This window comes from Polistes dominula, unplaced genomic scaffold, assembly GCF_049000335.1.
Source record: "Polistes dominula isolate Pdom_NZ unplaced genomic scaffold, Pdom_raw_medaka contig_15, whole genome shotgun sequence".
NCBI classification, from domain to species: domain Eukaryota; kingdom Metazoa; phylum Arthropoda; class Insecta; order Hymenoptera; family Vespidae; genus Polistes; species Polistes dominula.
In genome coordinates, this window is record NW_028300915.1 from 7,420,094 (window position 1) to 7,442,102 (window position 22,009).

A 22,009-nucleotide genomic window follows, 5' to 3' on the forward strand; every position below is an offset into this window, starting at 1 on the left:
CAGACAGAGAAAGAAAGAGAGACAGACAGACAGGAAGAAAGAAAGAAATGATCTCCATAATAGTAGACGCAATAATTAAAGAAGGTCGAATTTCCATTTTAGCATTCGAAAGCGCGCAATCTGCTTGCCTTTCATCGATGCTTAATTAAACCAGCACGAGCTGGAAAATCTCTTCATTGTTACCTCGAAAACGAGCGAGGTTGAACCAGTGGTGGGTGGTTGGATGAACACGCTCGTATGCAAGAGAAAGAGAGAAAGAGAAAGAGAGAGAAAGGGATGATAGGCCAAGCTAGGTAGGTATAGCTTGAGAACGGTGGGATAGTACCGAATACAGATAACTTCGAACTTCGATCATGTTTCACGAATACGAGTCGCTCGATTTTACCCCAGAAGAGTATTTTGTTGTATTATCTTACGATCGTTGAAAAAGGATAGAAAGAGAACGTTACTTCGGGCTGAGGATCGAGGGATGGGAGGGAGAAGGATGAGTGTCCTACTGTTATAAACTTTCTGACGAAGAAACTTTCCTAGGAAGAATAAAACAAAAAGAGAGAAAAAGCGTAGAACGAATAAACTAGGTATCTTTTTTTAAAGCCGTAAAAGAAGGTCAGCGAATATACAAAATGATCTAATAACTATTACTTCTTTAAAAAAAACTATAAAAATTAAGAGAGAACAACTTTTTTATAACGAAACTTTTAAATGCTATTATGTAATATTATATTTCAAGGGATCACGATAGTAGATTTAAAAATGATTTTTAATCTTACTGATATTTTTCTTGCTCAAATTATTTTTCTGATTATTTTCTTTATACAGTGTCAGAAAAAACTTAAAAAGCAAAAGTAATCTACCAAGGATAATCTTCGACTATCGATCTCTCTCTCTCTCTCTCTCTCTATGTAATCAAAGTATCATCATGAACGTTTCCTAGATTTACTTAAAATAAATCAGGAAAGCAAACAAACTGAGATATTTATTTACTTAATGGATAAACTTTTAAAGAGCAGATTAAGTAATGCAACAATGTTGTTAAACTTCGATCTTTTATATTATATATATATATATATTTTTTTTTTTCTTATGTAAGTAGATATCTCCGAATATATATTATCGTGACGTAAATGCTTTTTTTTCTAAACAATCTCTAAGTGAGATTTACAACTATACATGTACATAACATATAACATATCAAACGTTGTTTTGCCATATAAATTATTTCTAGTGAATATTTTGGTAGTCAAATAAAAAATAAGTAACTTATTGTAAGTGTGTGGGGATGTGGTCTATGACTGAAAGAGGAATGGAGCGCTGTGAACGATGACGGCCAATAAAAATAACAAAACACCAAAAAATTTTTTTTTCTTTTTTTCTTATTTTGTGCGTCCGCCTGGCGGGGATAGCTGATCAAGTGATAATTGATCATTTATAGACCCCCAAGGGTTGAAAATTATTAAAGTACTAATATCGCTATTAAAAAATAGGGGTTGGTTCTAGAAGGGTGAAAATTTAGGGTTGTATGTATTTTTTAATGCTAAATCATTAAAAAATAAAAAAATTTTTTCAAAAAATAAAAAAAAAATTTTTTGAGGTGGACCACCCTTATCACTTAGGGTTACACACAAAATTTCATAAAAATCGGTCAAGTCGTTTCGTAGGAGTTTGGCTACTAACTCTGTGACACGAGAATTTTATTATTAGATATATATATATAGGTATAACATATATACATATAAAAATAAAAAGGTAATAAAAATTTAAAAAAACTAAAAGAAATAAGAAACATAAAGGATAGTTCGTAAATTTACATCAAGTAAGCTGATAGATATAGGACAAAGAAAAAAATCTAATTCGATGGTTACAAAATTCAAGGAAAGTTTCGAATTATTTTCGAGCTCTCGTAAATTTCTTCTACTCCTTTTCGAATATTAAACTAGATAATTGTTAATTGGATAATTGAAATCCCAGGTTAAATTCTAATTACTACTAGTAAGAGAAGAAACGAGCTAGTAAGTGGATAGTTCGAAAAGGTAGTACAAGAAAGATAAGAGAAATTTCAAGCTGAATTCTAGAAGAACGTGTGCGAATAGTAGTAGCCCTTTCACGAGAGTTCGACAAGCGTGCTGAACCCGTTGTTTAACTCGATTTACTGGCTCTCGAGTCAGTTAATGCAGCCTTCTTTCTCTTTCTCCCTTCCTCTCTTTCTCTCTTTCTCTCCTTCTCTCTCTCTCTCTCTCTCTCTCTTTCTCGATCGTACGAGTGAGGTCAAAATTTATGACCAAACGGTGACAGTCATTATAAGCACGATGAAGATTTCCTTCCTTCCTTCCGTTCTTTCTCAACGGATGTTTTGAATGGAGATATGCTACGCGATTCAGTACGAGGCATTTGACTTCTTATCATACAAACCATGTATAAGTACATTTCTTTTACATCAGGCAAAAATTCTTTTTCGCTCGAATCTACTAGAGTAGATAAGTTTCGAGTAAGTCACTTTAAATACAAAAGATCTGGCCATTAAACATCGAGGAAAACTTTTAAGTTGCGACTTTCGAACTGGATTGGTTACCTTTTAGCGCTTGTCTATCTCTATCTTACTCTTATTCTATCTCTCTTTCTCTTTTAGTATCCATTCTATTTCTAATTTCTTTTTTCCCTCTCTCTATCTCTCTTTATCTTTCTTTCTCTCACATACACCTTTATGAAGTAATTCGATTCTCGTTAAAAGCCACCCAATATTATTTCACTCGCTCGTTCGTTCGTTGTTCGCTCGCTTAGTTTTTCCAAGCCAAATTAATTTTCTTAGAAGCGGTTACACTTTTATCATAAAATTCTCTAGCTTCATTTTTCACTCTTTATATAATTCGTTGGCAAAGTTTTAAGTAAATATTTGCCTTTAATGCCGATACCCTCAGGAATTACCGATAACATTTGTTATTAGATAATATTAAAAATATTTCGTAGAAGGATAATACGTTTCAAGAGAACTAGTATTATAATCAGTAGATTTTATTTATCAAACATCAAATAATAATGCGATAGTTTTAATTAATCGTTTGAATACGATCGGTTTAAGAAATATATCACGATGTTCTAAAAGTTATTTTTTTCTATTTAAAAAAATATATAAGTTATATTTGAAGAAAAAAATAAAAATAAAATAAGTGAGTACCGAAAGACCTGGAGTATCTGATCGATTTTATGGAAAATACTTCCACATGATTCCGATTATGTTCGATTTGAATTTAGACGAAATGAAATTAAATATTCCATCCGTTTTTCTGAATTCCCTTTGCGTCGTTCGATAACGCTCTTGCGATCTCTTCTGAAAGATATGTGCTGGTGACGGCATCGAGATTCAAAATAATTCGATTTCGTGAGTAGAATGCATACTTATATGCATATGACACATACACACACATACATACCATATATGCACTTGCATTTCTCGACTTCACACGTAATAATATTATTCATTTTCTGTTCGAAAATAAAATAATAGATATTGTATAAATATAGGCATCAATATTTAACAATGTTTGATAATAAAACGTTATGAATAAATTATTAATCATGCAGCGAGAATACTCTGATTAACAAATGTATAATTTATTTAAAAAAAAAGAGAAGAAAGAAACAATTAAGAACGATGAAAGTTTCTTTTTTTTATACGTAAATAAGCATGCGTATATTTATCATCATTGTATATAATGATAACGCACGTCCCTCTTAATCATATTTAATTAACCCGTTAATTAAGTAGAGATACTTTTTTCTTTCTTGCGCTTTCTAAAACCATGTTGCGATGTGTCCCATTGTTATACTCGAGTTATTTACAGTCTTTTGCGTTGATTCCTAATTAGCGACGAAAAGTGAGAAGGGAACATCGATGAACCGGAATAAGCGCATAACGTCGATAATCAGACCCATACATCGAAGAAATCTACTAGGATTTATCACGATTTACCATTAGTTCATTTTTCACGAATTAACGTTCGTAACTTTTCTCTTTTCATTGTTCTCTATATCATTTCTCTCGTATAACGATTTATTATTTATGATCGATCGATAAACTTCATCGATATTTCTTATATGTCCAATGTTCATCAATATTCATTATAAATAAGTTAAATTAATTGAAATTTCTCTCTGTACATTATCAAAATAAATTAATCCATTTTATCAAAGCGTTAATTAAAAGACAAGAGATCAGAAAAAGCAATCGACCAAAACAACAAGGCTCGACTACCTTTTATTTTACAATCAAATGAATCCTAAGAGCTTTTGACGAACGCAAATACTTAGAAGTAAACAATATTTGTTCTTGATTTGAAAGAAAATAACTCGACAAAAACGATTATTGCATTAACGAAACCATTAACGTAACAATGCTTTTTCATTGAAAAGCCGAATAGTTTATATTTTAGTCGATTATTCAACCCTTTCGTGCATTATATACCATTATGGACATACCTTCGTATCTATTGTTCTCTTAAAAAAGCCGTTAGCCGATAGTAAGTTTAACCACGAATCAATAGTTGAATCGATTTTATACAACGTTGGAATTGTGAATTTCGTTCTCACGCATGTACGAATTTAATCGTCGAAGCTTTCATCTTTCTTGATCCATGTACGTCGATCTACATATGTATTCATTAATTCATGAAAATTATAAAATTATTAAACCAATATTTAAAAAAAAAAGATACAGATAAAATACAAAAAGGAAGAAAAGAAAGAAGAAAAAACAATAACAACAACATAGATGTGCAATCTATAAAGAAATCGAACGTTTCGTATAAAACGAACGTAGTTCGACGAATTGCAAATGCGATTTTGAAACTGTGAGTGAGAAACAACAGAGCGTAATAAATTAATTAATCCTTACGCTTTTGAATTCACCAAAAATTCTCATACCACTGTGGCGAAAATTTTACAAAAGTTAAATCACGGAATTGATAAAAACGATAAAAGTGACCGAAGAAGCGTTCTACGAAAAATGATATACATAGGTTTATAGACACACACACACACACACACACACACAAAATTCAACTCATAAATCTTACAAATAAATGCTTCTTCGTTTGACGTTTCCAAAATGAGAACCAAAGGTAGGCGTGTTATTGACATATTTGAAATGCCTGTAGATTGCCCTTAATCCTTTTACAATTCCACGACAATAACCATTTCAATATCGCGCTTCTTGGCGTTACTCGACCACGAGTAATAATGCATCGAATGGAAAGAGATAATGTATTTATAATCGGCATACATTTTCCAACGGAAGTTACGAATGTTACTGACAGTGGTTTCAGATACTTCGATGCTTGTGAAATTGCTGCTTTGTGTTAATAAAATGCTCGCCCACGAAAGACATGACTAATCAAACAGGTATCGACATAAACTAAATCGCGAGAAAAAGAGACGGTAGATAGTCACAATAAAGAAACTTCTATATAACGTTTCAAGAATTCACATTAGATTTCGTATAATTATTTCGTATTATAATATTTGAATATTCGTAACAACATTTAACATTATTTTTCCATCTTTATAAAAAAAAACATGTGTGCAGATCACACGTGTTAGAAGTGAAACCTTCAAAAAATAAAGTTTTGAGATAATAAGACGAATGCAAAGTATCAACAGTAAGATAATTGCAGGACTTATTTATCATAATATGGTTACCATATATAATAAAGAAAACCTGTATGATCAGTGGGTGGAATAGCTGATAAAAATGACACTTTTCCAGATTCAAGCAATAAAAATGGAATGCTGAATGCTAAAGTCATAGATAAACACTAAAATCGTAGGATGTTTATTAAGGGAAATTTAATTCGTCGTAAACTAAGTAAATATAAAATACCCTTTTTATGAAACTCAGGAGTAAAATTTTTTTTGTTAACATGGTTATCAATTTCTCGTTTTTATCTACTTTCTTGCGTTGCGAACAAACATTATAGGATAGACGAAATAAAGACGTTACGAAAAAAATATAGAAAATACTGCTGGACTGAACGAAGGATCCGGTAAAATGCAATGAGAGATCTAATAGAGATATTCTCTAGAAATGTTTTTTCTACTCTATAGCCTGCCACACTTCGAGACTCTTATTATTTATAACATATCTCGTCTTTATTCTTTGAACCATAAACTTATCTTTCTAAATACTCTCGTCTAAATAGAGATCTGAACAACGAGAAATCTAAAAAATGCATTGAATCGTATCGCTCTCTCAGCTTATCGAACTGTGTACACTACGAGTCTCAAATTTCAGCCCCGTGGTAAGCTCCACCGATTCACGCTGGGCGTTCAATATCTTAAAAATGTTTTTATTTTATTGAAAAATTAGTATAAGTTTTTTAAATACGCAAATATTACAATTAATAATATAATTTTCTTATATGCATGGGTCAGTACATGTCTTTAGATATTTTTTATGAAAACATATGAAAATCAAATTCAATAGACATATTTTGTTTTTATGAATCACATATATTTTATGAAGAAGCAAAATAAAACTTTGATAATAATTTATTTGCTTTTGAATAGAATTTGTCAGCTGCTCCTAATGTATCCTACAGTGTTCCCTAATGCTTTTTCTCTGATGTATCTAGTAATCCTTCTTTTTTCAAAATATTTCAGGCAATACAATTATTATATATTCTATGTATTTCATAATTTTTTATTATAATATTTGCGAACTAAGGAATTTAATATAAATTATTCAATAAAATAGAAACATTTTTTAAAAGAAATAGAAAATAGAAATTGATAAATAGAAAAACAGAATAGAAAAATAGAAAAGAAATGACATATATATATATACCTTCCAGACTCACACAGACTTACACACTTATACAACTTACAAAGGCAGACTTCATACCTTCTTTCTTCATTTCGACCGTCGGTTCGTTTGGACCTTATACTTTTGTCGCATATCTACGTGCTTATCTCTGTTTATTCTTCTACCCTTCTATCGCTCCTACCTACAAACATTTCGAGTATCGAAATAATATGTGTCCACGCTTCGTAGTATGCAGTCGCACACAAACAAACACATATACAACCAGGAGCGATAACTACGAAGCACAGCATAAAGAGGAGACCGAGAATAGGAAAAACTATATAGCTATATTCTGTCTCATTCTCTCGCACGCTCAATCCTAAATGTTTGTCTCTATTTCTCCTCTTACTAAATATCGTTGCCGTTGCCGTTGCCGTTGCCGTTGCTGTTGCCGTTGCCTAGAAGCCCACCGCTCCGTTGCCTAGCCGTATACCGTCCCGTTGCCTGACCCACCCGCGTTCCATTTTTGAAGTGAAAACTTCTTTAGAATAGGGAGTGATTTGAAAAAAATGAAACGCTGGTTCAAGCAACGAACCGGTAGATGGCGAGGCAACGGAGCCTGTATACGGATAGGCAACGGAGCCTGTATACGTTTAGGCAACGGACCGACAGGCCGCTATGCAAGGGTCACGATTTTTATTGCTTGAATTTGGAAAAGTATACTTTTTATCAGCTATTCCACCCAGAGACCACACCGGTGACTTTTATTATATATGACAATAATATTATAATAAATAAATCCTACAATTATCTTACTCTTGAAACTGTGCATTCGTCTCATTCTCTCGAAACTTAGATTTTTGAAGGTTTCACTTCTAACACGTGTGATCTGCACACATGTTTTTTTCTATTAGTTCTATCTATATTTTTTCTTATTTATTAGTTCTATCTATAGATCATATATTTTTTCAATTATTAGGTTGGGGAAAAGGTTATCCATTATTTTTACGTTAACTTCAAACCTTTATTTAACATACTTCTGGTTGTCTGATTTTGATCAAATATGCACAGTTTTGTTCGTTAATTTATTAACGTTTGAAAGGTAGCTTCATAATGTCTGTCTCATAAAAGTCTTGGTCCCTATTTGCGAAAAACTCTTGTGATCGATTTTTACAATCTTCTTTTAATGTCAATTTCTTATCAATAAGAAAGTTTTGCAGTGCAACAAAAATATGATAATCGCTTAGTGTAAGGTCTGGTCTATATGATGGATGCATCAAAATTTCCAAACCAATCTCCTGGAGGTTCTGGGAAGTCACTATAGTCATGTGTGACCTGGCGTTGTTCTGATCAAACACAACACCTCTCCTTTTGGCCAATTCTGGCCGTTTCTGGTCAATCGCTTGCTTTAAATGATCCAGTTGTTGACAGTAATGATCCCAATTTAGTGTTTGGCCATATTTAAGCAACTCATAATAAATGATTCCTTTCCAGTCCCACCAAATGCACAGCAGAACCTTCCTGGTCGTTAGTCCTGGTTTGGCTACCATTTGAGCTGCTTCATCGCGCTTTGACCACGATTGTTTTCGCACAATATTGTCGTATGTGACCCATTTCTCATCCCCAGTCACCATCCGTTTAAGAAATGGGTCGATTTCATTCCGTTTGGCCAAGGCTTCGCAGATGGAAATTCGATGCATCATGTTTTTTGGTGTTAATTGGTGTGACACCCAAACATCGAGCTTCTTTTTGAATCCAGCTTTGCGCAAATGGTTTAAAACTGTTTTATGGTCGATCTTTAGCTCCTGGGCGATGCTATAACTACTAAGAAGCTGATCAACTTCGATTATTTCTGTGATTTTATCGACATTTTCGACGATAGGCCAGCCTGTGCGAGGTGCATCTTTAACATCAAAAATACCTGAACGGAATCGACGAAACCAAAATTGCACGTAATTATCTGTTACAGTATTGAGAGTGTAAGCACCATTTACAATTTCACCCGCCTAGCTTGAATTTTCGTCTTTAGAAAAGAAAAAGTGTGAAATGTACGGAATTTTCTCTTTGTTGACTTTCATTTTGAACACCCTGTAAATCACAATTGAATAGACCAAACAAAAAATGGTAAAGGAATTTTTTTTAGCTCTAAATGTCACCTTTCTAGCAAGGATAAATTTAAAATTGTTTGATTGATATTTTGCGAGAAGTCGATAACTAAAGTCATCTAACGAAAAAATAATGGATTACTTTTTCCCCAACCTAATAATTTACAAACTATCAGTGTCGATTTCGAATATTAATAAAAATCTATCAAAATTTACAAGTATTTCAATTTAATTTTCTACAAAAAAAAAACAAATAAATTAATCAAAATGAATAAAACGAGTGAGAATAAATGGTAATTTAAATCCCCATGTTTATTTTAATCGATACGAAATACTTTTTTTCAAATCACTCCCTATTTTAAAGAAGTTTTAACTTCAAAAACATTCCTAAGGAAGAATAATTAATTCATCATCATTTATCTATTTTGAATGAATACAAAATTGATCTCATTTTATTATTTCATTAGTATAACTTGAAAAATTAATATGGTCAAGTAAAGTGTTAGAAGAAAACCAAGAGGATGAAAAAAAACAAAAAGTCGAACGAAGAGTAAAAACAAGTGAGAGAGAAAAGAAACAGTAAACTAGATGTACACGGTAAAGAGAGTAAAAACGAATACTGATGCTGACTTATCTCTCATAATGTTAAATAGAACAGTTAGGGTTGAAGGTAGAAGTGCTCTACCTACTCTCTCGACATGCTCCACTCTCTTCTAGTATCTTAGCCCAGTGGAAGGACTGGTGGTAGTGGTAGTGGTTGTATGGTTATATTCGTGCAGTGAATTTAGTTTTTGCGATCGCGTTCTCTCCTTAGAAACAGTAGCAGTAACTTGTCGTTCACCTAATCTCGCGCTTTGGATATTCACTATGAAAAGCACACTTACTACTACTGCTTTTCTCTTCACCGTTATTCATCCGACTAGGAGGAATGTTCCTTCTCGTTTATTTAATCGATTCGTTTAATCGTGCGAGTAGGACGATTCTCAAAGGAACACTTTGAGTGTGTTTCGTCTTTCTAGTCCGTCAAGCGTTTAGATTGAAGTGTTACTTCTACTCGACATTAATCGATTAAATCAATGACAATGGTCGTGAAAGAAGGATGTTCGAACGTTGTTTATAAAAATCGATCGGCGATACTAGTACTACTTTCTTTCGTTTTTCTTTCGTTTTAGATCTTGTAAGTATAACGTCTATGTCTGAGACGAAAAACAATTTCTTATTATTAAATCCTCCTATAGTCACATAATCTAACAGCACGTTGGACTTTTTATTAGTCATATTCGCGGTAATATCGAATACTTTTCGGGTCAAACGACAAACGCTCGAAGAATTTTCTTTCATGTAAACACACGATGACGACATTAGCGAACAACCGAACCGAAATCTTAACCACTTTTCAGGAAATAGGTAATCTTCTTTGAGCATATAAATGCCTACGTGCATACATGTAATATGCTTATCTTATAGTTTCGAAGGAAAATTGAAAATAACAGAGTTGGAAGTTAACTAGATTCAAGTAAAAAACATGAAAAAAGAAATCATCCTCTAATTGTATTTTTCATCTATTTTGTGATCGCGTTTTTTCAAAGTTATAGAAAAAAAAAATAAAGGAGGAGGAGAAGAAATAAAGAAAATATCTTCTTCTACGTTTTGTCAATAAAATGAGATGGGAAAGAGAAAGGATTTACTCTTGGAATGAGAAAATTTTCATGAAGTTTTAACATCTCGCAAATGTATCTTGAAACGTTGAAAGATTTTCTTGAAAGAATAAACGAGAAAGAGAGAGAGAGAGAGATTGTATAAGGTGATTTAACAAGAACTTCTGATTCTTCTGTTCTTCATTTTTTAACGGTGTATTTTTTTAAATGACTAAACGTCCAATTCACTACGGTCAATTTCTTTTGGTAATAATTTTAAGCGTTTCAGTAAAAAAAAAAAACAGAAAAAACTAACAAAAGTTCATTTGCGCGAATTATAAATGCGAATTTTTTTCCATAGGATTTACGGTTGAAACGCTTTCCATTTTTATTTTATATTCGACTGAAAGGGAAAAGTAAGTGACAGCACTATCGAAATTTCTTACAACGTTTTTCTCGAATATCTTCTCGATTTACATTGGCAAAAATATATCTACTTCCAAGTCAAACACACCTGTATCATTTTATTTAACACCGAACTTTATTTACTTCTGTAAAAAAAAAGAAAAGAATGAAAAAGAAAAAAGAAAAAAATGAAAAAGAAAAAAGAAAAAAAAGAAGAGAAAAAAGAAAAAAAAATAAACAACAAAATGTTTCTTCGCATCGTCTACTTCAATTCATAATAAAAGAAATAAATTTTTTCTTTCTTGAAAACTAAATAAATTAGAGAGAAGCACTTTCAACAATTTATACGGCCACCGACGAGAGACCCATTCGTATTTTCACGCGAAAGTTAACTTTCTGAAACGCCTCCTTTTCAAAGATAATTTCACTTGTCCCTTATAATTTGTAATTTCTTCTCTTATCATTTCTTTTCTTTGCTTTTATTATTATTATTTGACTTTACTTTTCTTTTCTTTACCTTGTATTCTTTTTTTTCCTTTTTTCATTTTAATATTTTAATTCAACGATAACGAATTTACTCAAGCTAGCATTCGCATGTAAATAATGCTGAAACGTTATCATATTTCTACTCTCTGTAAAAATAATAATAATACTACTACTACTACTACTACTACTAATAATAATAATAATAATAATAATAATAATAATAATAATAATAATAATAATAATAGTAATAAGAGTAGAAAATAACGGTATAAACTCGTATCTCTGGTTTCCAATAAAATTCTTTGCTACTTTATTTTCCTCCTTCTTGAACTTATCCAACGTAGCGTAATCAAAAACAAGCTTTTTCAGAATGTAACGTTTCCTAAATCATAAAGGGAAACATTAATTTAAACAAAAACGATTCATTTCATAAACCGCAATGAAAGCTTGCAATAAATTCGCTCTATTTACGCAAGCTGCTATGTTACGGTTACGGAAGCTAATTCGTGAAGCCATTGTTAGAAAATGCCAAAAGACCTAGGTGTGAAGGACAATTTTCTCCGACGAAAAGCGTTGCTCTTCTGTTGTTGGTGTATTACCAACCATCGCGATACCCACACGCTCACACATATGTATACATACGTACATACATGCATTCATACATATATACATACGTACAATGTACCAGAACCCCCGAAAACTTCTTACTACAAACTGCTCGTTATTTCGTAAAAAAAAAGAAAAAAGTAACATTCAAACGTTATGGCGTGTACTGTATATATAACTGTCGACAAAACTTTCCTAACTTTTCAAGAATTTTTCTCTTTTTTTCCAAAATGTCGACAGACAACAAAGAGAACGAAAAAAAAGTCAAAAACTAAAGGAACAAAGATGGAAATAGAATCGAATCGATTGACTGGAAAAGAATGAGATTTTTGAAATACGATGTGTTTTCAGTTTAAAATACCTTCTCTATTGACTTTTTGTTCTTTTTTCCTTGTTTTTTAAATTTTATTTACTCATCGTTGTTTAGTTTTTATTCAACGAATATTTTTATATTCATTTAAAATAAATGTTACACATCCTACTATATACCATTTTTACCACAACCATTTTTACTTTAGCTCTTTCATTCTTTTACTTTGACTTTAGTTCTTTTACTCTTTAACTCTTAAACTTTGACTCTTTAGTTTTATACTCTTCGACTCTTTAGCTCTGACCCGGTAACTTTGACAGATTCTTTCTAACTTCCATTTTCTTCAGACATACTCGTCCTATCACCTAAAGAACCTGGCAAAATAAAAGACTTGTTTTTTCTTAGAAAAAAAAAATATTACCTACTACGAACCCAATCGATTCGATGTTTAATTTAAAAAAAAAAAAAAGCCTTATCGAATATATAAATAAAATATATTTAAAAAAGCATGAGTAAATGAAATAATAAAAAAAGCATATATAATAGATATATGTATAATAGAAATATAGAAGACATAAATAATTAATTTGCTTAAACACATATATCAATTTATTTGAACACTCTTTATCTGCACTATGTACTTAAAAATACTTGTAAAATATTATTGAGGCGTTGATTTTGTTTAAAATTTAATACTAAAAATCATGTAAAAAACGTCAAAAGGAGCCCTAATGGTTAGAAAAGTCAAGGAATTACGTTTTTCTGAAAGTTTTAACGCGAACTAGAAGGTAGAAAGCTTTGATAAGAAGGTATTTTACAGTTGCTCAACTTTGACGGAAAGTTTTTAATCTAAAACGTTACATTGACTTTTCGTGATAACATTCTAATGACGTGCGAACCATATGAAATTCGAAACGATCCCGTAAATCTCCCTTTATGCGTCAAATTTAACATAACATATAGGCACCGTGATATCGTGGAGCATTCATTAAATTTGTCGAATCGAACTATCGAACGATCGAATGCGTCATTCAAAGTCAAACAAACAAACAAATTCTTCGAACCACCCAAATATTAGGATACTTTTTGAAACTGAATCATATTTTTTAACCCAAACAAAGTATTCTGAATTTTTTGAATAGTAAATGACGCTTACTTTGTATACTAGTGTGAACTATGTGAAGAATGAAAAAGAAAACATAAAAATACAATAATAAATGAAATGATTTTTGATTGCAGCTGTTATGAAATAAATAAGAAAAAATAATTAGTTGCATATTTATCATTTCTAGAATTTTTTAAAAGTTATTAAATAATCAAACATATCCGAATATTTCGGTAAATTGGCTGTCCGAATCGATAAATATCTATAGTTAAATCTTGTCTCTACGTTACATTACAATAATATAATTGAAATGATTCGAGGATAATCCTATTACCAGAGTAATAATTGAATTCGTATAGTATAATGCGTTGTGTGGAAAAAGAAAAAAAGAGGAAAAAAAAATGATAACGCGTTAAAAAGTTCTACTACGGGCGAACAATATTTGAACAAAATATGTTACGTCCACTTCGTTATTTATTCGTCGAGTGTTGTAAAAGGCATAAAATATATGAGGAGTACATAAAATTCATAGTTATGTACGTATGGGTGCAATTAGGAAAAAAGAAAAATCCTCAAAAAATAAACACCCTGTTAGAGAAATTCTGCAGTTGTTTCCATGTTGTAATATACAAATTATCGAAGAGGGAAAAATAATAAGATTATTACAAAAAAATATTTGATTAATTTAATAAATATCAACGAGAACATGAACGCAAATATCCACAATTTGAAAGTTAATCGAGTTAATTTTGGGAAAAATAATAAAATCTTCGATCTCAAAGGAAAGATGATTTTAATTTTTATGCATGCAAGTAGAATAGTTATAAAATGCCAAATCTGAACTATTGGCGTCAAACTTATATATGAATAAAAATAATCAAATTTAATTTAACGAAATTGTGAAAGCAAAAAGAAAAGACTTAAGAAAAAACATTTGTATATGGCATAGGTGTTTCAAATTACGAACCACAATGGACTGTCATGTTTGACACCACTGACAAAAACGATTCGAAAGAACAATGTTGTTTAAAAAAGAAAGTTCGAAAGGACAAGAAGAACGACTGAGTGACTCGTTACTTTTTCGCAACTTGTCCTAACAAGAACGCGTTAGCCACTCGAGTTTAGTTTCATACTGAGAATCTAACCTGTTGCCGGTGATTCCATTTTTAATTGGTCTTTGTAAATAACAAAAATCGATTTAGCGTGTACGGATAGAAGGGAAAATATTAATTAATGTTTAAGTTACTCACCCTAATGCGTCTAATGCGAACGTAATTGGCCAAATTGAATTGAAAAATTACAAAACGAAATTCAACGTATCATCTCTTTTCAATTCCTTCTTTTTTTTCTTCTGTCTTTCTTTTTGTTTGCGAATTTGTTTTTTTTATTTCTTTTTTTTTACACAAAATAATCAGAATATTTCCACATGACAGTTATACAACGATACATGTATAACTGAAATTAACCTCGGCAACGAAACCTTTCCTGTATATTCATATTAGGAATACGGATTTATTTGAATTTATTTCACCATCTTAATATATATAAATTACGTGACGCGTTGTTTGTCCGCAATGGACTCCTAAGCAACTGAACCGATTTTAATAAAATTTTGCACACTGTGTGCAGTTTCATCCAACTTGAAAGATAGGATAGTTCATATCTCAATTTATAATCGCAATATTATTTTATTGCGAATTATTTGTTTATTAACAAAGAGTCATGACTATCTCTGTTAGTTCAATAAGATTCTAACAGATAGCGGTATAAGGTAATTCGTTGACTTAAAGACGTGTGTATTGGACTGATTGTGAGCCACAGCAACGCGTGGCGGGGCACCCCTCCTATATATTTCCTATATATTTTTCCTATATATCCTATACATTTAGTTCCTATATATTTTTGGTTTAATTTAGCGTCGGTTAACATACCGGCAGATACGTAAAAGCATCCGAAAACGTATCGATTATTCTACACGATTTAATTGGCAGGAATTAGATCGTACAATTTTAACGAACGCTCGTTACGCTCTTTTGCATTTTCAAAGAATAAACTCACCAACTTCAGCCAAAGATTCGTGATGAGCAGTTGGTTCTTCTCGTCCTGAAACACGAAAAAGACAAATATTTCTTAATTGGTATATCGAAAGGCACAAAATTCTCGTACATTTACGCAAAATTATTCAAACTGATAATATAATTGAATATCAAAGAAATGATTAAAAGTTAATTTCTATATGAAATTACGGTAACATTAACGTTGATTACTTTGTTCGTGTTTTCAAACAGCAAATTGGATTGTTCATTATATTTAAACAAAACGTTCCGTTAGCACTATTCCGTTATGAAAACAGAGATGTTTTTAGTTACAATGAAACTTTGCTGTTAATACGCGTAACGTTTTCGAAAATTTGCATTGTTAATTTTTAAAAATTACAATTTAATATTAGTTTATAATCAAATCTTGAAATCTTTTTAATAGGACGAAATAATTATTTATTCATTTATTAAATTAATTACAGATTTAATTGAACAACTTATTATAAAAACAAATTATTTAACGCAAAACATTTTCAAGCGAAATTTTCCAAATTTCTAATTTATTTCATATAACACGTTCATAAAACGTGACGTTATCACACATATAAACCGATGAATAGTGTTATTTTTCTTGCATGCACTTTTCTACATGTGTAAGTATGTACGTAAACATATACGTATGTGTATATAAACTTCGTTTTGTCCATGAAAGAATGTCATATGTTAGAAAGCTTTCTTCCCCACATCGTACTCTTTCGAAACTTATGGCAAAAAGTTGTCAATATCCGTTAAGGGAGTCGCATCTGTGTGTTTGGTTCTAATACCAAGAAGTAAATACACACGTCGATGGATGCACGATGTTACTTTTGCTTGTCATGAAACTTCCATCAAACATTCGAACTTTGTCAATGAAAAATAAATATATAACAGGAACGCGTTAATCGATGATTAACAGGCATTACAAATTGATAAAAATATCTTTAAAATATATTTAAAAAAGAAAAAAAGAAAAAAAACAACAGAAAAAAAACCTAATGAAAACAAACATAGGATTTACAAATTTCATTCAATCATCAAAGAAAGAAATAAACCAGAAACGAGAAAGAGATAGAGAAAAAACGTGCATAGGTAACTCGTTAAATCTTTCTTCTCTCAAAGAATCCATTGAATGAAAGCTGACCTACATAAATTCCTGAAAGAGGCCTTAAAGAGAGCAACTAAATTATGGTAAGGATAATTCGTTAAGCACAAAAATTAGCTACCCTGTAATATGGGTAATCGTATAAAAAAAAAAAAAATACAAAAAAAATATAAAAAGAATTTATATTTAAAAAATACTGTACCAAATGAATGCTTTCGTGTAACTTTTTTTTCTATACTCTATGCAATTTAATATTTCTATTATAAGAAAATATATTAAGCAATTTAATATATTTTCACTCTCGTTAGGCACTTACCATCATTCGATTTGCAAGAAACATTTTTCAACAAGGCAAACATGCACATGTAAAAACGTTCAATATTTTTCAGAGAATATGTATCTGTCATAGATGTATCACTTGATATATGCGAAATAACGTTTTACATAAAGAATATCATATCCTATCCTATAAAACCGTCTCTTCTGATAGCGTGGATAAGAGGATTCTATCTTCTTTCTTTCTGTCTCTCTTATATCTAAGTAAAAAATGTCTGTAATTTAAGGGGAAGGAATAAAATGAACCTTTCGTTGGTATACCTCTCTTTTTCTCTCTCTCTCTCTCTCCTCCTCCTCCCCTCTTTCCCTTTTTTTACTCTTGGCACATATATATTCTTCCACTTTCCGTTCAGAAATCCTTTGCGCCGAAATATTACCAACCCCTGTCACGTATAGCAATAGATTCTTTTCTCTCTCCCTCTCTCTCTTTCTCTTTGTTCAACAACGCTCTCATCACGATTACAAGTGTATTTCGCATATACGAAGGACGGATGCTTGGCAAATATAGGTAAGTACATATGTTGTCGACATTTGCGAGCAAACTCAAAATATACGTTTAAATTGAACGATCTCTCAGCTACATGGCAGACCATCTTAATATACATACATACATAGGATATATATACCATCTGATTATGTATTTGCATGATTACTATGCGTACGTATTCTACTTCCTCGTGCATCGCCTATTATCATCTTCTTTTAAATAATTTTATTTTTTTAATGATAACATCGCATAAATATGAGTCATCCACTTTTATACAATTACACCACAATATAATCATATTTTTTTTTGACAGCGCAAAAATGTAGATGAAAGTGAGAATTCGAAAACTATCGTAACCAATAAAATTTTATATCTGAGTTTCACAAATGGATATTCTATATTTACTTAGTTTACGACGAATTATATTTACCTCGATAAACATCTTACGATTCTGTTGTCTATTTATAACTATCGCATTCAGCATTTCATTTTTATTGCTTGAATTTGGAAAAGTGTAGATTTAATCAGCTATTCCACCCAGAGATCATACTGGTGCCCTTTGTTATATATGGTAACAATATTATAATAAATAAATTCTACAATTATCTTACAGTGGATACTGTTCATTCGTTTCATTCTCCCGAAACTTTGTTTTTTAAAGGTTTCACTTCTAACACATGTGATCTGAAGACATATTTTTTTTATCACAAACTCTAATTTAACATATTCTATATAGTTGTTCGTAAATTTTATATACCTAATTATATACTTATATGTTATACGTATAGTATGTATATTCTCTATTGGAATACTTTTTTAAAGATGAAAAATTCATAATGAACTATTTTGAGCAAAAATAAAATGGAAGTAGAGAAAATTACAGCATCTTTTATTTGTTTATAACATTATCAAGCTAAACTATTCTTCGGCAATGTGAAAGAGAAAAATAAAGAGAAAATCGATTAAATAATTCACCAATTTGCATTGCTGATTTTATTCTTATTTTTTTCTTCTTTACTTATTTTATTTTTGTTCTATTTTTTTATTTTTTGTTTGTTTGTTTGTTCAACAAACATACTCGTATTTCAAACTTACACTTAAATACCGTTCACTTTCTAGAAAAGGAAAATTCCATGTAAATGCTCTTGTCGAAGTTTAAGTGAGCGGGAAGCAAAGCACGGGGGTTACAGTTCCCTCGCAATTCATAGAGAAATATATTTTATTTCGTGTTTAACGATTTACGGCAAACTTTTATATAGAGTAATCATAATTCCGACCTCCGACATTTCCACGAACAGTGAAAATTAAAAATGTATTTTATAGGGACGTAGAAAACGGCAATTTCTTTATTGATTATGTAGATTGTAAAAATATTTCAATGTAAAAGAAAATTATCTTGTTTACTTTTAATTAAGAGTCTACAAATGATTAGATACTTGATATCCTTTGAAACACGGTTGTTATAATTTTTATTGTTTTTTTTTACTTCTCAAAACGGAATAAATATCTAAGAAGAAGGATGAAGAAGAAAACAAAGTCGTAACTATCATGAATCTTCTTAAATCTCGTTATCTTTGCTTATCGAGAATTGCTGCACAATTACTAACAAGTTCGAGGCAATTAATAAATTGCAATAAACTAGTTCGTCGTGGTCGTCATAGTCTTTCTCGATGTAATTTACATCTTAGACCATAATGGGTATTCCTTTTCTGATCAACAAACGAGTCGCTATCATGAAAAGAAAACCTGCTGGATTGATTAATAATATTGAAAAGGATACGATTCTGTCGTCGTCGTCGTCGTCGTCGTTGATAGAACAAACATATCTCTCGATCTTCGATCGAATCCTAAAACGTTCGATCAATGCCCCATTCAAGAACGAACTTTATTGCGTATTAACAAAATGGTTAATTATTTTTTTTCTTACAATTGTTAAAAACACAATTTGCGATGAGAAGAATTAATTTACAAAAAACGAGTGATCTTTAAAATATGCAAAAAATTAAAAGGAGAAGGAATAGGTTTATATATAAGATCAGGAAGAAAATGCAGAAATTTTGATTCCTAATTTTCTCTAATCCGGTATTTCTGTTTTCGATATTAAGTCAACATTCAGTTTAATTAATAAGTCCGTATTCTGTTCTGTAAAATCTGTGAAACATTTATAAGATTGATCGTTAATATACAAGAATAGATTAAAAGATAAACGAATTTGGAAGTTAGTAAAGTATTAGACTAGAATTATTCTATTTGTGTTGATCGAAGCAGAGCCAGAGGTCTATCCTACCAGCAGCACAAAAGGATAAGTATTTTATTTTAATTTTTAATTATCTATCTATCTCTTGTAATAGAATCTCAATAGATTTTATACTTTAACTACCCTCTTCCCCTTCAATTCTCACATCCAAATCTCATCACTCGACAAGTCACCTACAATTCTTTAGGTTATCCCCTGATAAAGGCTTAATTACTTGATTAAAAACTGACCATATAAAACAAAAGGAAAAAAAGCTTATACCTAATATAATATGTGTCATTTTCAACTTACAGCCACACTCCACATTCACAGAACGATCTTCTCGGAACTACGTCCGAAACGTTATTCATATAAACAAATGTACATGACATATTTTATACACACGTATGTGTACATATATACATACAAGTTCCGCAGATATAATCGTCGTACCCACGCTGCTGACCTTTCATTCTATTCAAAATATCAAACCGCACTGTGTGTGCGTTCCGTTTATTAAGTCATTCTTAAAAATTGAATTTATACACGAAATGGTGGAAAATTTGTGTCTACCACATCTTTCTAAAGCAATTAACTTACTCGCATCTAATCGCTCGGTTCTTCATTATAACACAGAAACGTTTCATTTAACAAGGAATTATTATTTTACAAATGAAGATTTTATACAATAATTTTAAATACGATTAAATAATACCGAACATAATTTATAAAATGGAATAATGGGGTTATTTATAAAACATTTCCCATTTTATTTGTTTTTCATTAACACGAAATATTGTATCTCATATGAAACAGAGGACATGATTGTATGGATGATTTCAAGAATATGTACGGTGAGTCCATCGTGTCATTTCGGCGCAGAATGTAAGCTCGTCTTAAGCCGAAGCTTAAACCTGAGCTTAAAGTTAACTCGGTTACGTGAGTGTTTGGTCAACATCAGTCCGCTCCGCCCTCAAGCTTTTAGCTTCGCTCTTCAAAGCGTATCGAAACGGACGTATCCACTTAGTTTCAAATTGATCAACCAGGGAAACAAACTAGTCGAATTTTGTTCTTATTTTACTCATAATCATTAGATCAAAAAGGATTTGAAATTCGATCAGTTTCGAATTTCGTCATTTTGTCCTTTTACTTTTACTTTTTCTTTTTTTTCCCCCTCCAAGAATAAATCGACGCTGGACCATTTCTAATCCATTGTAACTCCTCCAAACTATCTACCCTACCCTACCCTAGCCCTTTCTTTCTCTTTTTCGCTAGCTTATTTTCAGCGAGATAAACTGTTTTTCGATAATTGAATCTTATCATTTACTCCTTTTCCCGATCTCGGACTGAAGGAATATTTGGTCGTATTCGTTCGAAAGGTCGAGGTTAAGTCAAACCAGCAGCATTTCACAGTCTACGTTATCTTTCCTTCGCATAATTCAACATCTCATTAGAAGTTTTCATTAGTAGGTATTCCTTTGGGATGAGTTAACTAATGCGCCACAGTTGCCAGATATCGCGTCCTCTTCTTCTTGTTCGTGTAAAAGTAATAAAGATGAGCAAGAAAGGCAATCTTCCTAACTGTTCCGTTCTTTCGACTTTACCTATTTACCATACCAAAGTCATGATAATCTTTTTCGGTAAGCTGTTAGGTATCTAATACCAGAACAGATATTAGGTCGCAGTATACGATTAAAAAATCATAATTCATATTATAACCAAGGCATCCCTTTTATCAGGCTAATTGGATTATTTCATCCCTTAGCAATGTGCATTTCGCTGAATTAGCTCTCACCTTGAAAATCCGAGAGAGAAAATTGGAGCGAACCGTTGAATGTCCGCTCGAGTACGATGCAGTAAGAGGTATTTACTATAATCTTGGAGTAAATCGTTCTCCGTAACTCCGTTATCAGAGATTTTATGAAATCAAAGCGGCAGCAGGTCTATTCGTGTTACGGTAAACCGAACATCCACCGCGAACCATCCGACCTATTTCAATCGCTGGCCACAGCTTTGGCTATAGTCGCGAGAAAACCCTCCTATCTTCACTTGACACGTGTCTGTACTTCCATAATACAGATTATATTTTTATCAGATTATATTATTATTTTTCATTTTTTTTTAATTATGAAAATTTGTTAAACGTTTCTATCAAGTAATAGAATAGATCCAAATTTTATAAATAATATTTTATCTTTCTTATTTTTTCGTTTACATAAAGACCTAAGAAAAAGAAAATTTTTATCATTCTTTATGAAAAAAAAATAAAAAAGTAACCAAACTCTCTCAAAGGTATGAAAGAAAGAAAAATAAGAATTAGAGT

At 31.3% G+C, this 22,009-nt stretch overlaps 1 protein-coding gene across 2 annotated transcripts in view; it reads right to left on the reverse strand.

The window, feature by feature from the left end:
- The window catches only part of nAChRa7 (nicotinic acetylcholine receptor alpha7 subunit), a 177,271-nt gene that overhangs the window by 53,398 nt on the left and 101,864 nt on the right, over nt 1-22,009 (reverse strand). For both annotated transcript variants that reach the window (XM_089170238.1, XM_015330050.2), the window contains one exon: nt 15,506-15,550. Coding sequence is in view for 1 of the 2 variants with exons in the window: in XM_015330050.2 (XP_015185536.1) it covers nt 15,506-15,550 (45 nt within the window). In the remaining variant the exon portion in view is untranslated. The remainder of the gene's footprint in view (nt 1-15,505; nt 15,551-22,009) is intronic.